The sequence below is a fragment of the Helianthus annuus genome, chromosome 17, assembly GCF_002127325.2.
Source record: "Helianthus annuus cultivar XRQ/B chromosome 17, HanXRQr2.0-SUNRISE, whole genome shotgun sequence".
NCBI classification, from domain to species: domain Eukaryota; kingdom Viridiplantae; phylum Streptophyta; class Magnoliopsida; order Asterales; family Asteraceae; genus Helianthus; species Helianthus annuus.
In genome coordinates, this window is record NC_035449.2 from 122,526,306 (window position 1) to 122,542,645 (window position 16,340).

General features: G+C 36.9%; 1 protein-coding gene across 1 annotated transcript; it reads left to right on the plus strand.

The window, feature by feature from the left end:
- The first annotated feature begins 8,063 nt into the window (after nucleotides 1-8,063).
- On the plus strand, nucleotides 8,064-14,022 carry LOC110924674. The gene is made up of 6 exons (XM_022168665.1): nucleotides 8,064-8,322; nucleotides 8,389-8,582; nucleotides 8,767-8,844; nucleotides 12,947-13,045; nucleotides 13,155-13,385; nucleotides 13,591-14,022. The coding sequence occupies exons 1-6, from the start codon at nucleotides 8,064-8,066 to the stop codon at nucleotides 13,912-13,914; spliced, it is 1,185 nt and encodes a 394-aa protein (XP_022024357.1). The 3' UTR covers nucleotides 13,915-14,022.
- The last annotated feature ends 2,318 nt before the right edge of the window (nucleotides 14,023-16,340 follow it).

A 16,340-nucleotide genomic window follows, 5' to 3' on the forward strand; every position in this document is an offset into this window, starting at 1 on the left:
GCGGTTCGGTAAGAAAGGCAAGTTAAGCCCGAGATATATTGGACCCTTCGAGGTAATCGAACGTGTCGGATCGGTTGCCTACAAATTAAACTTACCGGAAGAGCTCAGTGGTATCCACAATGTGTTCCACATCTGTAATCTGAAAAAGTGTTTCGCTGATGAATCACTGGTTATACCGCATACAGATGTATACATCGATGAGAGCTTAAAATTTATTGAAAAACCTGTGTCGATCGAGGATCGACAGGTTAAGAAGCTTCGCAGGAAGTATATACCGATTGTGAAGGTAAAATGGGATGCCCGTAGAGGTCCCGAGTACACGTGGGAAGTAGAGTCCACGATGAAGGAAAAGTACCCTCATTTATTTCAATAAATCTCGAGGTCGAGATTTCTTTTAAGGGAGTGAGGATGTAACACCTCGAAATTTTGCGTCTTATAATGTATTGACACGTGTCATAAGTTTACACGTGGCAGTAGATACTAAATAAGGACTAAAGTTGACAAACATAGAAAGTGTGTGAATCCGAGGGTTCAAAATGTCAATGAGGGATAAATATACTGTACAGTAACCCTAAATGATGCTCGTACCTTCAAACGAATAAATCATGGATCGTACGGAACGAAATGTGGAAGAAAGTGAGAGATTACAAACTACATGGGTTAAATGTGTCAACATGTTTAAGTTATACCTCTGAATGACCCTTTAACGAACCCGAGACTTTGTAACAGTAAATTACGCTCACTAGAATGTACGATATAAATTTCGCGAAGTTCCGTTTTAAAACGAGAAAGTTAAGATCAAATTCGTATGCGAGGGGTTAAAAGCGTCAACATTGAAAGTTAGGACTTTTCGGGTAGTAATAAATTAACCGAGGACTTAACAGCGTGGGTAAAAGTTACGAGGCCCTTATACGTAAATAAAAGAGGCCCAAATCGCAAAGTTACCCATTCAAATCGCCAAAGGCCAACAGTAATAATTGAAAAGATTTGAAAAATCTTACTTTTAGGTCTCAGGCGGGCCGCGTAAAGGTAGCTAAGGGCTTTACGCGGGCCGCGTTGTCAGTAGAAGATATGGGCTCTGACAAAAGTGTCGGTTGAATGTATTTACCAGTGTAAACTGATGTATTTTCCCCAAAAAGATTAAATGCAGGTTCTACACGAAATAGGCTGGCCACTCCTTAGCATCGTTAAAGTCTCGCAAGCTTGGGATGCCACTATCTGTTGAACAATATTTCTATGTTTATTTTGATCCCCTGTGGATTTATTTCGACTACTTGTGATACTTGGATATTACATTCGATGGTTGAAATATATCTATCTTTATGCTTCCGCTGTGCATTTAAATATTGTGTGGTTTGACTATAATGTTGCCAACTACGTCACGGTAATCCCCCACCGGGCCCACCGGTGAAACGTGTGGAAATCAGGGTGTGACAATATTTTTGGCAGTTATCTTTGGAAATCAATTAATTGATAAGAATTGACAATTACTAATATACCCTTTTGAATTAATTAAGATAAGGGACACTTGTCATTCCCAAATTATTTCTCACACTTCTCACAAAAGTTGGACTTTTTACAGGATCCTCTACCTCTTTTTACAAAATTATTATAATTTAATAATTTTCATACCGAGCTTTAATCTATAACAAAAAATGTAGCAGGTTGTGCTATCCAATAATTATACATATTTTGACGTGATTCAAATATATTCTCCCATCCAGCTTCATCATCTTCTCTCATTAAATTGGATAGGTTGTTTATGTTGGCAATTGGATACACTCCTTGCAATTCTACAATTATAAATTGGTTACCATTCACGTGTGCAATTGTAATTTTTTTTCCAGGAACTAGTGAGGGCGTCTCCAAAACGAAAAACAAGTCGAACTGTTTCTTTTTTTCTTGAGATAAAAAATAAAAGATTACATTAAACTTGTGCGCAATCAAGAATCCTGCCTATGGCATAATCATCCAGTGTTTTTCAGATGCAACCCCGACCCTGACCAAGCCAAGGAAAATTAAGTTCTTATTATTGAATGTGTAATCACGTTAGGGGTGAGCAGAGAACCAAAATAACCGAATCGTAACGAAAATAACCGAAAAACCGAACCGAAACAAAAACCGACGGTTCGGCTTTTGGATTTTTAATAACCAAAAATTCGGTTCGGTTTTCGGATAACCATTTTCAATAACCGAAAAAACCCGAATCGGACCTATAAGTTACTATAGTAGGCCTAATCCATATATTTTTATACTTAAGTTTAAGGGGCTATTTGTTTACCTCTTAATAAGGCTCTTAATGGTTCAGACCTCTTATCTGAATTGGTCAGACATTTGCCTCTAAACGGTTAAGTATTATACAGGCTCTAAGTGTTTAACCCATCCTAGCTGGAATTATTGATTATATTCTTAAATGGTAAGTATTTATAATTAAAACATTAAATGTTTATTTATTGCCTACAGGCTACAACAAATAATAAAATTTAATAGAAAAATTAAATAATCTTCAAAGTATTATAAAAGAAAATGTCTTAATAACAACTTTGGAGAAAGATAAAAATTGACTAGAAGGTTTGGTTTATGTGAACAATATAAATTAAAGGTTGAATATAATAACTTAATTGTAAACATATAAAAACGATTCTTAAATTTTAAATTATACTTTATTTTTCAATCTTACATAATTTTGTTCCAAAAACATAAATAACCGAAAAACCGAACCGATTTAAAACTGAAACAAAACCAAACGATTTTCAAAACCAAAAACCAACATTTCGGTTTCAATTTTGGTTTTGGTTTTGCCCAATAACCGAACCGAACCGTGCACACCCATAAATCACGTAATAAGCATAATTGTAATAACATCAATTATAATAAATCATACTGAATGTATAATCACGTAATGGATCTATATTGAATGAATAATCACGCAATGATTTATTGTCACACCCGACCCCATAGCGGATTATGTAATCGGGGCATCATAATGATTGCTCATAGCTCATGACAACTAATTAAAAGTTAAATATTATTAATAATCAAATTATACAAATGTCACAAAACAAATAACAATTTAAATAATTCATCAAACCATAACATCGCATAATATAATCTGGTTTATTCTCTAAGATTCTAAGGCATCATCCCTACGTGTCATTATCAACTCTTCAAACATGTTCACCTGTATCATGTGTAAAAATATTTTTGGGTTAACATAAGTTGGTGAGTAAATCTATTGTTTAAATGAAAATAGTTATATTTATTTATTTAAAAAAGTCAACTGGTAATTAAATGATAAAGATAAATAATACCAATAATTAAACCAAATACAACCAACCAACCAACAAGATGATGAGATAATGCAAAAACTGTGGTAAATCTGATAATGCGGTAAATGACACATAATACACCGAAAACATTAAATTGTAAAAAAGGTAATTAGGCAACATCTACTCACTAGTTGCATTTTGTGATTCCTTGAAACAAGCACGCGTATGAGAATGAAAAACTCCAAAGGAAGAAACTACCCTAAAATATAAAATATGAAGTACTAAAATAAAAATAAAAATATATCAATCAATCAATCATACCCAGTACTAAAACACAAATAAAAATATAAACAAAACTAAATCTAAAAATTTGGGGATTTATGTATAACCTAATTATATTGAATAATTTATTATTTAACCGATTCATTGTATTCGTAAAGCACGTCTTGTTTCACCATGTCATCACCATCATCATTCTAATTTTTCTTTATCATTATATTATATTATATTTTATATAATAGTATAATATAATTTTCAACATTCTAGTGCAATGTAGGTTGTACATATTGCTTAATAAGTTTCTTATGCTTATTGTACTTGTATATTGTTGTACAACATTTATAAGCACTCCCACGTGTCCATCTAGTCCTGTAAACGAATCGAACGTTCATGAACTGTTCATGAACTTGTTCGGCGGGAAGTTCGTTTATGTTCGTTCATTTATGTTCGTGACGTTCGTTTATATTCTAATAAATACATAAATAGTTATATTTATATAAATAAATATTAGGTTTTCTAACTAGTTATATAAATACAACTAATTAGTATATCTATGAAGTCTTATTTAGATGTGTTTTTGGATGAAATGTGTTAGACTTGTTTCTTCAATCATGTTAAATTATATTTATTCAAATATGTTCAGTTAATTTTTTTATGTCGTTCGTGTTCGTTTATGTTCGTGAACTGTTCATTTAGGCTTTAAACAAACGAACATAAACGAACACGAACATGCCCGAGTTCTTAATGAACGAACACGAACAAAAAAATGTGTTCGATTATATGTTCGTGTTCGGTTAAAGTTAAATGAACGAACACGAACATGCCTATATTAATGTTCGTTCGGTTCATTTACAGGCCTATGTCCATCATCCTACATTATTTGAGGTTCCCCACTTGTCCATCACTGCAGCAGTCATATCCCTCTGATCCTCTTACTTCTTCTTTGGTTGCGATGGTGATACTGGGAAGATGAAAAAGAAGCTTCGGTCCCATAAATGGAGGGATCCAGCGCCACCGTGAGTGGCGTTGCACATTTTCCGATCAAAACTCAGGCGTGGTGCGGTACGGATGAGAGAGAAGATGAGTCGGCGGCGCCGCACGTTGGTGATGTATGTGTAGCACTCTGCATCATCTAGCTTTTACTTTTATTTGTTGATTTTGCTTACAAATCTGTTGTTCATTTGAAATAGAACTTTATAGAGTTAATGTTTTTTTCTGCAGTGGCGCATGTTGATACATTTGAAATCGTAGCCATTAAAATTGTAAGTGTTAAATACGATTACCTTTTCATTTTACTTCTTCAATTACTTAGCTGATCTGTTTTGTGTTTTGTGGATCGTCTTTTTTTTTTTTTGTGAAATTGAATTGGATATTAGGTTTAGATATGTAGTGAGTTTGTATCCATTGTATTCTTGTTTTCAATTGATGTTTTTAATTGCTTAATCTGATGGTTATTGATGTAAAATTATTTCTCTAGGGTTGGGAATATCGACAAGTTTCTTCAATTTGCGATCTAATGAAGGTATCATATTTTTCTATTTTTATGATTTTTAGGTTTCAAATTGGGTTTGATATTCATTATTTCGAGATACACAGAATTCATTTATGGAGCCATTGCTTAAAGGGACAACGATGATGATGGTGATAAAAAAAAACTTATGAACCTAAGGTTTTTGGTGAAGCCATAGATGAACTCCACCAAGTATGATACAGCGATGCTAGATTTGAATCACGCTAATTGGATATCCAATAAACACTCTAGGCTTCGAAGCTCATCCACATAATATTTTTTGTTGTTTCATGTAGGAGAAAGCAAAATTACCATTGAAGTGGAAGCCACAAATGATAGTCTATGATTGACATTGATTCTAGGCACAAAGGTCCTCAAATGTACAGCTTGTATGTTGCAAAAATACATGCCAATTTATACACCAAAAGAGGTCTGAATAGTTGCTGACATCCATTCATTGGTTAATACACCTCTGTTGTCTATAATGTAATGTATTCTCAAATAAGACAGCCAAACTTCCATGTAAAGTGCAAGGTGTATAGATAATTTTAATATCGATATGCATTTACTGTTAGATATTATGTCTGGTTCGATAAGTCAACGCTGCCGACCGGGTCATGACCCGTAAGAGCTACACCTTGAGCAACGAACTAAAATCCACTTAACCTGTTTAACTAGTAATTACGAACAACATACGAGATAGATCATAATTATATTTATGATCATAAGCGGGTATTAACTGAGAGACGGGTACATGGACCGGGTAACATGAGAATACTCACCCTACGCCACTTATCGCACATGCACCTTTGCTGCGCCACATGTCATACATGTGTCCATCTACCGCCACTTGTCATGTACCTAACTTTTGGCCAATCAGAACACATGCATTATGCATGGTGTGACACTTGACTAACATGCACAAGGTCCATACCTTTTATATATTTTTTGGTTCTTGCATTTTTTTATGAGAAGAGTTGGATTAACAAAAATGTAGAATACATAATGCTCTCAACAACACCACATACACAACCGGCCGCCGCCGCGGGCTGTTGTCGCCGCCCCCGCCTCCGCCGTCCCGCCTCTGCCCTACCGCCGCTGATTGCCGCAGCTGCCGCCGCTGTTTGCCGGGGTTGGCCACCGCTTGTCGCCACCTCCCTCGTCGCGTTTTGTTGGTTCGTTTACTAGCAGTTGTTCGTTGGACCTCGGTGTCTCGACCGGTTAGTCATTAACCGAGGTATATCTTTCTCATCGGTAGTTAAATATTTTTCACTGTGCTCGTATTTGCATGTAACTGGATCCTGTCGGGTTTCGTCTTGTTGATCATTAGTTTATATTTCCACTGCGTTTTATTAATTAACTCGTTTAATTAATTAACTATTATTTATTGAATCGGGTTTTTGATAAATAAAATTTTAACCGATCACCACGAGAACCCAACAGTGGTATCAAAGCCTTGGTTACAACATACGAGTCGGTACCGGTCCTTTTAACCGGAATTAGAACACAGACTTTATTTATTTAAAGTTTATGATCTAAGTATTTTCAAGGCCACTTTTATTTTGGTCGATTTTTATTTGTTTTGCTTGACCAAAACATTGTCCGGTTTATTTTGTGATTGTTGTGCGATGTGTAAATCCGGCCTGACCTTTTTTTTGTAGTTGTATATTTTATTCGGTTTTGTAATTATTATTTTTGGCTACCGAGATGGTTCAAAGTTGTAATAGATTAGTTTATGGTTTTGGCCCGTCTTGTGGTTCAAAGTTGTAATAGATAGGCCTTTTTTTGTCTTTATTGTATTTACTTGTTAAATATTGTTGATACGAAGACCCGAAGCAAAACCGAATGCCAAGAGGAGTCTTGGAGTTAGTGGGAGTTGCTCAAGACAACAAAATGCACTCAAGTCCATCCTTGTGGTTGTTTGTGTGTTGTGACCCCGTGACCCGTTTGATCTTGTCATTTGGCTCTAGCAAGATCGAACAATTTTGGCCATATGGATTTACATATTTATCTTGCTATTGTGGTTGCTTTTATTTTATAAATTGTTATAACGTAACCAACCTAAATACCAACATGATTTTACAAGGAGTTTTAAAATATTAAAAACAATCACATTAAAACAAGTTCTAAATTGTTTTTACAACTTGTTAAAGTTTTTGTTATAAAACAAAGGTTGTTTTTGAAACAAATAATAACCAATTAAGTTTTACAAATTAAACTAGTTTTTTTATTTTCCAAAACTATTAACTTAATAGTTTTCTATTAAATTAAAAATGGTTATTTCAAGTCGCGACAAACTTAGTTTTATAGATTATCTAAAACTAATTGTCCCGAGAGGTGAAAGGGTCTTTTGGTTGTGTCGCAAATTTAATATCTAAATTAAAACCGACTATAACGACCCTATTTGGTAAAAATTAAAATCAATAGTTTATGCCATCCTACTACTAGTAACACTTGGGGCATAATGTGAACCATCAGTGTTGGAGCCACAGCATGACACATGGTGTCTAGTTTATCCTTCCAAGGTGCAAGGCTTCGTCGACACATCCGACCCTTCCATATGTGACCGTTTTAGGACGACTATTACTTTTCTTCTCGTGTTTACGTGCCCCAACTGTCTCGAGAACAAAAGTGGCATAGATGAGGCCAAACATATCAATGCAAGGACAATAGGTTATCCTCGCAGCCTCATAAACCTCGGGAGTTGTGCTTTTCTCACAATTGACAATCGTTGTCAGTCCGCTTGAACCTCTTGCTAATGTTGCGTGCCCCAGCCGCCTTTAGAAAGAGCTTCTAACCGGATTCTCATTCCTTATCATCACACCTCACGTAATAAGGAGATATACATCGAAAATACTAATTAAAATCACCTTGCTTATATAACAGATGTCTAATGAAAACAACTCCTTCATTTTCAAGTCTATACTTGAAAAGGAAAAGAAATAATTTTTTTTAATAACACCAACCTTCTCGCATGGCACCACAATCTGCGAATAGTTCTCAAAATGGAGGAAAAGTTATATATCTTAGATGGCCCAGTCCCTACCGAGCCTGAAAGTAATTCTACTACTGCTCGCAAGGCACTGGAGAAACATAACGAGAATGCCGTTGAGGTAGCCTGCCTTATGAAAGCCACCATGTCTTCTGAACTTCAGAAGAACATGGAAGATAAGGATGCTTATGACAAGATCAAGCAACTGAAAGGCATGTTCCAGAAACAAGCCCGACAGGAGCGATATGACACCATGAAACAGCTCATAAGCTGTAAAATGCGAGAAGGATCATGTATCAGTACTCATGTGCTAAAAGATGAAAGGATACATTGACCAGATGAACAAACTTGGTTATTCCACAAAACCAACCAAGTTCTAATGGTCAAATCTGGTGGTGTTAAGAAGCCCAATAACAAGAAAAGGAAACATAAGAGCAAAGGCAAGAGAAAAGTTGTTGTTACTGCCAGAAATGCCACCAACAACAAGCATGTTGCAAAACCACACACTCCTAGGAGCGTCAGTGCTTCGAATGTAACCAAATGGGCACTGGAAGGGAAACTGCCCACAATATCTAGCCAAGCTGAAGATGAACAAGGCCAATAACATTGGCACTTCTTCTAATATTCTCATTTATGTTATCAAACTTTTCACTGTTTCTAGCAATACATAGGTATTTGATACCGGATGTGGTTATCACATCGTTAATGTTTTGCAGGAGCCTGAAAAGTGGAAGAAACCGAAACAAGGCCACCTGGAACTCATAGTTGGTAATGGAAAGAGAGTTCCAGTTCTTGTAACTGGAATATTTTGTTTTTTTCATGTTCCCCTGGCCTTGTAGTCACTTTAAATAACTGTTTAAATGCACCTGGTTTGACCAGAAACATCATTTCAGTTTCTTCACTGTTTGAACAAGGATTCAAGTACATTTTAATGGTTTTTCTATTTTAGCCTACTTGAATGATGTCTTTTATTTTGAGGCTAAACCTTGAAATGGTATTTATGAGAATGATGTTCAAACAAGTAATAACATATATCATCTTTCTAAATGTAACAAAGCTGGCATAAATGAAACATGTTTATGGCATTGTAGACTTGGCCACATAAGTAAGGCACGCATAAAATGACTCCAGTCCAAGGGGATTCTTGAATCCACTAGATAGGACTCCTTTGATGATTACGAATCTTGCTTAGTTGGCAAACTCACAAAGCACCCCTTCACCGATGTTGGTGAACGGATCAATGGTCTTCTAGAACTCATTCACATGATGTATACGGCCCTTTCAGAACCATGACTAGAAACCATGACTAAAAACCAGCTTGACAGAAAGATAAAAGTACTTCCAAAGTGACCGAGATGATTCTCGCTCACAATTAGGATTCGTATTCACTCTCAATGGAGGGGCTGTCTATTGGAAAAAGCTCCAAATAGAGTATAGTGGCGGATTCAGCCACCGAATCCGAATGTATAGTTGCATCAGATGCTGTGGAAGAATCTGCTTGGATGAAGTAGTTCATCAACGTCCCCGATGTGGTTTCAAGTATTCAGAAACCAATCTAGGTATTCTGTGATAACACAGGAATTATTGCTCAAACCAAGGAGCCCGGATCACAGGGTTAAGCACATTCTAAGAAAGTTCCACTATATACAAGAAGTATTGGAACGAGGAGACATCTTAATAAGCAAAAATAGACACAGATCAAAACCTAACAGACCCGTTCACTAAACCGATGACTCCGGATAAGCTATCGGTCTTCGATTAGATAACTATTTGTTTTGATTTAGTATTTGGATGTACGAACATTCAAACAGTTGTACCTTTTGAATTCACCTTTGATTTACTGGCTAAATGCAAAGTTTGAATCTTACAACTGTGTTCGATTTTGATACATTTAATCCATGAATCTTGTATTCTAAATTATCCATAGTCGATCAGACTCGTGGGAACAAATCTGAATTAAGACTATTCTGACTTTGGACTCAAGGCGTTGACTTCCAAACTCACAAACCTCATTGTGAATGACGTTGGATGTAACTCGCATCAAATCATCTTCATGGATCTTGCTCACAAGATGTATTTGATTTTGGTATACTCATTTAGTATCCTCTGACCTGAGATACATACTAGAACTTTCGTTTACTAAAGACTATTCTTTGATCAGTGTCCAACGTTGTCGCGTAACTGCCAGTCATAAAGGCATTGGTTAGGAGTGGTTCTGAAGTTCAGTGGGAGTTGTATGTAGTCAAGATGGGATTCTGTACTCTTACATTATATGTAACAGTTAGACATCTGGGCGCCCTCGTTGATTCAAACTGGTGAAGTGTAAGGCCTTACCCAAACTTACTGTGTGTTTGATTGGACCACTTTGACTCTATAAACGAGAACGATAATGATTGAACACCATGTGAGATTGAATCTGATCCATGTCTTATTGTTCAATTGATGTCTTTTACAGAAAGGATAGATGACGAAGATTGCCATAAGTCTTTCTTCATGTAGCAAGCCATTGTTAAAGAGGAGATAACTTGGTTAATGACTTTAAAGTGTCATGACCTATTGGAGGCAACTATGTGTAGCTAGAACACTGCTGGCTGTCTGCGTTGAGATCTTATCAGAGACCGTCCAAGTGGGAGCTGTTAGATATTATGTCTGGTTCGATAAGTCAACGCTGCCGACCGGGTCTTGACCCGTAAGAGTTACACCTTGGGCAACGAACTAAAATCCACTTAACCTGTTTAACTGGTAATTACGAACAACATACGAGACAGATCATAATTATATTTATGATCATAAGTGGGTATTAACTGAGAGACGGGTACATGGACCGGGTGACACGAGAATACTCACCTTACGCCACTTGTCGCACATGCACCTTTGCTGCGCCACATGTCATACATGCGTCCACCTACTGCCACTTGTCATGCACCTAACTTTTGGCCAATTAGAACACATGCATTATGCATGGTGTGACACTTGGCTAACATGCACAAGGTCCATACCTTTTATATATTTTTTTGGTTCTTGCATTTTTTATGAGAAGAGTTCGATTAACAAAAATGTAGAATACAAAATGCTCTCAACAACACCACATACACAACCGGCCACCGCCACGGGCCGTCGTCGCCGCCCCCGCCTCCGCCGTCCCGCCTCTGCCCTGCCGCCGCTAATTGTCACGGCTGCCGCCGCTGTTTGCCGCGGTTGGCCGCCGCTTGGCGCCACCTCACTCGTCGCGTTTTGTTGGTTCGTTTACTAGCACTTGTTCGTTGAACCTCGGTGTCTCGACCGGTTAGTCATTAACCGAGGTATATCTTTCTCATCGGTAGTTAAATATTTTTCACTATGCTCGTATTTGCATGTAACCAGATCTTGTCGGGTTTCATCTTGTTGATCAATAGTTTATATTTCCATTGTGTTTTATTAATTAACTCGTTTAATTAATTAACTATTATTTATTGAACCGGGTTTTTGATAAATAAAATTTTAACCGATCACCACGAAAACCCAACATTTACTCCATGCATAATTTTGTTTTACACTTAGCTAGCTGAACTGATGTTTTAACTGTATGTATGTATGCGTGTGTGTGGGAGGGCGCATGTGTTTAAAAAGTGAAGCATGAAAATTACACCAAGATGGTGAAACATTTACAGTTTGAAGCAAAAGCTGGTACCGCAATTAAGCGAACTGGTACCAACGAAATCGAGCGTATTTTTGAAGCAAATCGTAGATTAATCCGATGATGACGCGAATGGCAGTGTTGCGGAGGAGAAAGGAGGCAAAACAGAGGTTTTTAAAGCAAGATCTTGCGAAATTGTTAGCGCATGGGAAGCATTTGGGTTTTTAGTTATGTTTTATTCACGGTTGACAAAATGGGCCCACGTGGGAAGCATGGGGACGGTGGTGAACGGAAGTTTAAGAGCCTGGCATACGGGTCAACTAGACCACAGTTGATAATCTTTACTTTCCTTTCAATTTAAATGTATATTTATTATTTTGTTGATTTTTCGATTGGCATGAGAGGGAATTCCAAGTTGCAGGGCCGGTCCGGAGGGGGTGCAGGGTGGGCGACAGCTCAAGGCCTAAACCTTCCGAGGGCCCAAAAATATATTTTTAAATAACATTACCTAGTAGAACTTAGAATATGTAAGTACTGAATTGAAAAATGACATGATGAGGTGCATGATCTGGTGGTTCTCATGTCACTTTATTTGTGAGCAAATCTTGGGTTCTAATCTTGATAGCTTTTTATATGAAAAAAGTCTTATTTTGTTTTTTCTCTTTCAACTTTGTGTATTTTCTTAAATAAATTTGGATAGGTTACGATGATTTTACATAATCGTAAATAACAATTTTTAAATTTACGACGTAACTATTCCGTATGTGATGTACTTTTTATCTACATTTCCACGTAAAAAAGTAGTCTGCCGCAACATACGGGTGATTCCACAAAATTTTAACTCATTCTTATATATTTTAAACTTTTTTTATATATTCTTTTTGAAAAGTTTATATTTTAGGGGCCCGTATTTTATCTTTGCACGGGGCCCACAGATTTTCGAAGATTTTCGGAGACGACCCTGCCAAATTGCAACTTTACCATATAAGCCAGATTTCAAAGTGATGCCAGAGAATCATTCATATGAGCATTTAAACGCATTTTATGAACAGTTTACGTGTCCTGATGTTGGCTGACTAGAAATATAAATTCAACCCCTGCCGCATCGCGGCAGGTTGCACTTCTAGTTTGTGTAAATGACACAACATCACATCTGATTGACTACCACCAGTGTAACTGACCATCACCGTGTTTACGTGACCCATGTTATCATTTTGTGAATTTAATGAAGAACACGAATATTGTACCATTTGTATGATAACTAAGTTAAAATTTAACAGGACATGCCGAAGCTTGGGAAAGCCGGAAGCTTACAAAGCAGACAGGCCATTGTGCACAGCCTTGTGCATAGTGAAAGCTGGGCCATTGATTTGTCTTGGGTACTATATTCCAGAACTTCTTCTAGGTGTTTGTAGCGATTGATAACGGTTGCAAAATGCAAATGTGTTATATGATTTATGTGAGTGTTTGCGTATACTATTTAAACAGGATATCATTGCGCGTTTTGGTAAGCAAGAGTCGATGCCAAGAGAGTTCTTTGATGATTTTGTAAGAGTTGCACAAGATGAAGGCCGTCATTTCACTCTTCTTGCAGCCCGGCTTGAGGAATTGGGTTCTTATTATGGAGCTCTACCGGCTCATGACGGTTTGTGGGATTCAGCTGTTGCAACTTCAAAAGACCTATTTGCACGCCTTGCAGTAGAGCATTGTGTTCATGAGGTACTCCTGTCGTTGATCATCATCTTATGTTACCTTTCTCATTTTATCTTCATGCATTAAATAGTTATACTACTTTCCCATAATTCCAAAAATGCCCACGTCAATATCAACTGAACTAAGAACCCGAGACAGTTCCCCTTTACCCCTTTAAGCACTACCAAACATTGATGATATTGATGACATCATAGAGTTAATTAAATCACAGGCAGGAGGACTGGATGTGCTACCTACTACCATTTCTCGTTTTCGTAATGGAGGCGATAACCAAACAGCTGAATTACTAGAGAAAGTGATATACCCTGAAGAAATCACTCATTGTGCCGCCGGAGTTAAGTGGTTTAAATATCTTTGTTCACGATCACGTGGAGGTGAAGAAAGTGACGATGAAGTGATTAACAAGTTTCATGAGGTTGTGAGGTCATATTTTAGGGGTCCATTGAAGCCTCCTTTCAATGAGTCGGCAAGAAGAGCTGCTGGATTTGGTCCTCAATGGTATGAGCCACTTGATGTCAAAGATTTTACACAATAATGCTCACATTTTGAGCTCATTTTATGATATTTTGACATGTTCATTGTCTCTAAACTAAGATGTTTTGTTGGTGTGCAACTTATCTTGTTCTATGATTTTTTTCTTTAATTTGCCATTTAAATTTAAAATACAAATATTAGCATTTTCATATCTGGGTTTATGATTGTCTGTCGGTCTTGACCATGGTAATCTAACGACTGTCGTGTTAGATTTTGCGAAATGTAGGAATAACGAATTGTGTTTTGAAGCACAAGTCTATATGTACTTTTTACAAAATTGTCGTGTAACATTTTGTCATTTGAGAAACTTGATGTTTTGAAGCACATTGTTGTGTGATGTTTTCTAGATGCCCATGTAATGTTCAATTAAAAAAAATAGTTTGAAAAGAGATATTTAGCAAGCTGAGGAGCTATTATGGCATTTATACAAAGTCTAAATCCATAAAGATATAATTGGATGTTGTTGACTTAGTCAACATACTTAATACATAAGTCCAACTGTCCAAGACTTCTTGTTCTTCACATGTAATTAGTGTAAAACTCGTGCGTTGCAGCGGAGTTGACACTATGGGCCGAGAACATAATTCAAACCTGAAAACATTAAAAGTAGTATATACGTTATGTGTGTACAGTGTATACATAAAAGCACACGCGCTTCGCGACTTCAACGCACAGGAAACACTTATGATAAACAAGAAAACTCTTATGATAAACATTATATAGTATACTGTAAAACCCGGCTTAAAAGTAACAGAATTGATAACATATAACATGCATTTAGTACAAAATTATCGAGCTTACATAAATTTTCTTAGTTTTGAGATCATATTTGATCAAAATAGTCAAGTCATCATCGTACTAGATGAACTTTCAAACATAATTTCAAGTGTTTACATGTTACTAAAACAAAATAGATCAAATGCGGACGCTTTGTTTGGTGCGTTCGGTTCTTGAGTGTTGCTTGATCGCCATCCGTATTAGGTGCAACATCACCTACGGTCAAAACCAAATAAATAATTAGATTTGACACCTTAAAATCAAGAATAACAAGTTCAATGGTTTAACATTGACAAGCAAGCAAAATTCCAACAAAATGGGGCGGTCGCGCCCCGCGAACGTGTTTGTACCATCGGTCGCGGCCCGCCACGGCCGTCGCGCCGCGCGACGGTGAGTCTATTTGGCCGTGGCGGGGCGCGAAGCCCCGTTTTGGACAGAAAGTTTGTTGGCTGGAGCTGTATATCAGCCCAACACCATTTTTATCATATACCAACTTTAAATCGATATAACTTTTGACTCGGGCATCCGTTTTAGTCGATTCTTTTTCCCACGTGACCGTAATTAAAATACGGACCCGTTTATCAACATAACTCACATAAATTTTCAGTTTAAGAATAGTTGGCCTTTAATTTGGCTCTTTATTTATTCGACCCGTTTGTCTATAAACTCAACAACTTGTTTTATTGTCATCTCATGTCTACGACTGATTTACCCAATTCCGGGTTTACCCACTATAGCGTTTCGCTCCCTTCAAGAGGGACACTTACGCATTAATCATCATGCTTGTTTTCAAGGATTTAAACATGCTTTTCTAAATCAATTGACAAGTAAAAATTTCCGAACTTTAATCCCTCTACAAGGGTTCATGTTTTGCAACAAGTTAGCATGTCCGCTTCACGGTTTACGCTTTAACAACATGCTTTGTTTTGAAGGATTTTAACATGCTCCTATTATCAATTTGACATGCATAATTTCTGAATATTTATCCCCATACTATGGGTTTGTTTGTAACAAGTTTAGCGTGTCCGCTTCACGGTTACGCTTTAACAACATGCTTTGTTTTCGAGGATTTTAACATGCTCCTCTTATCAATTTGACAAGCATAATTTCTGAATATTTATCCCCACACTATGGGTTTGTTTGTAACAAATTTAGCGTGTCCGCTTCACGGTTACGCTTTAACAACATGCTTTGTTTTCGAGGATTTTAACATGCTCCTATTATCAAATTGACATGCATAATTTCTGAATATTTATCCCCATACTATGGGTTTGTTTGTAACAAGTTTAGTGTGTCCGCTTCACGGTTACGCTTTAATAACATGCTTTGTTTTCGATGATTTTAACATGCTCCTCTTATCAATTTGACATGCATAATTTCTGAATATTTATCCCCACACTATGGGTTTGTTTGTGACAAGTTTAGCATGTCCGTTTCACGGCTTACGCTTTAATTATAACTAATCTTCGACTGATGTTTCAATCACTTCAACATTTACAACTTGACATTGTTTTGACCCGCTTGGATGTCGAATAGTGACCACCATTTCCAAGTCAAGCCAAACTCTACTTTTGACCAATGTTTTGACCCGTTTTACTTATCTAGTGAGTTTTATCACTTTCGTGACATAACAGGTTTCCTCTTTCTCTA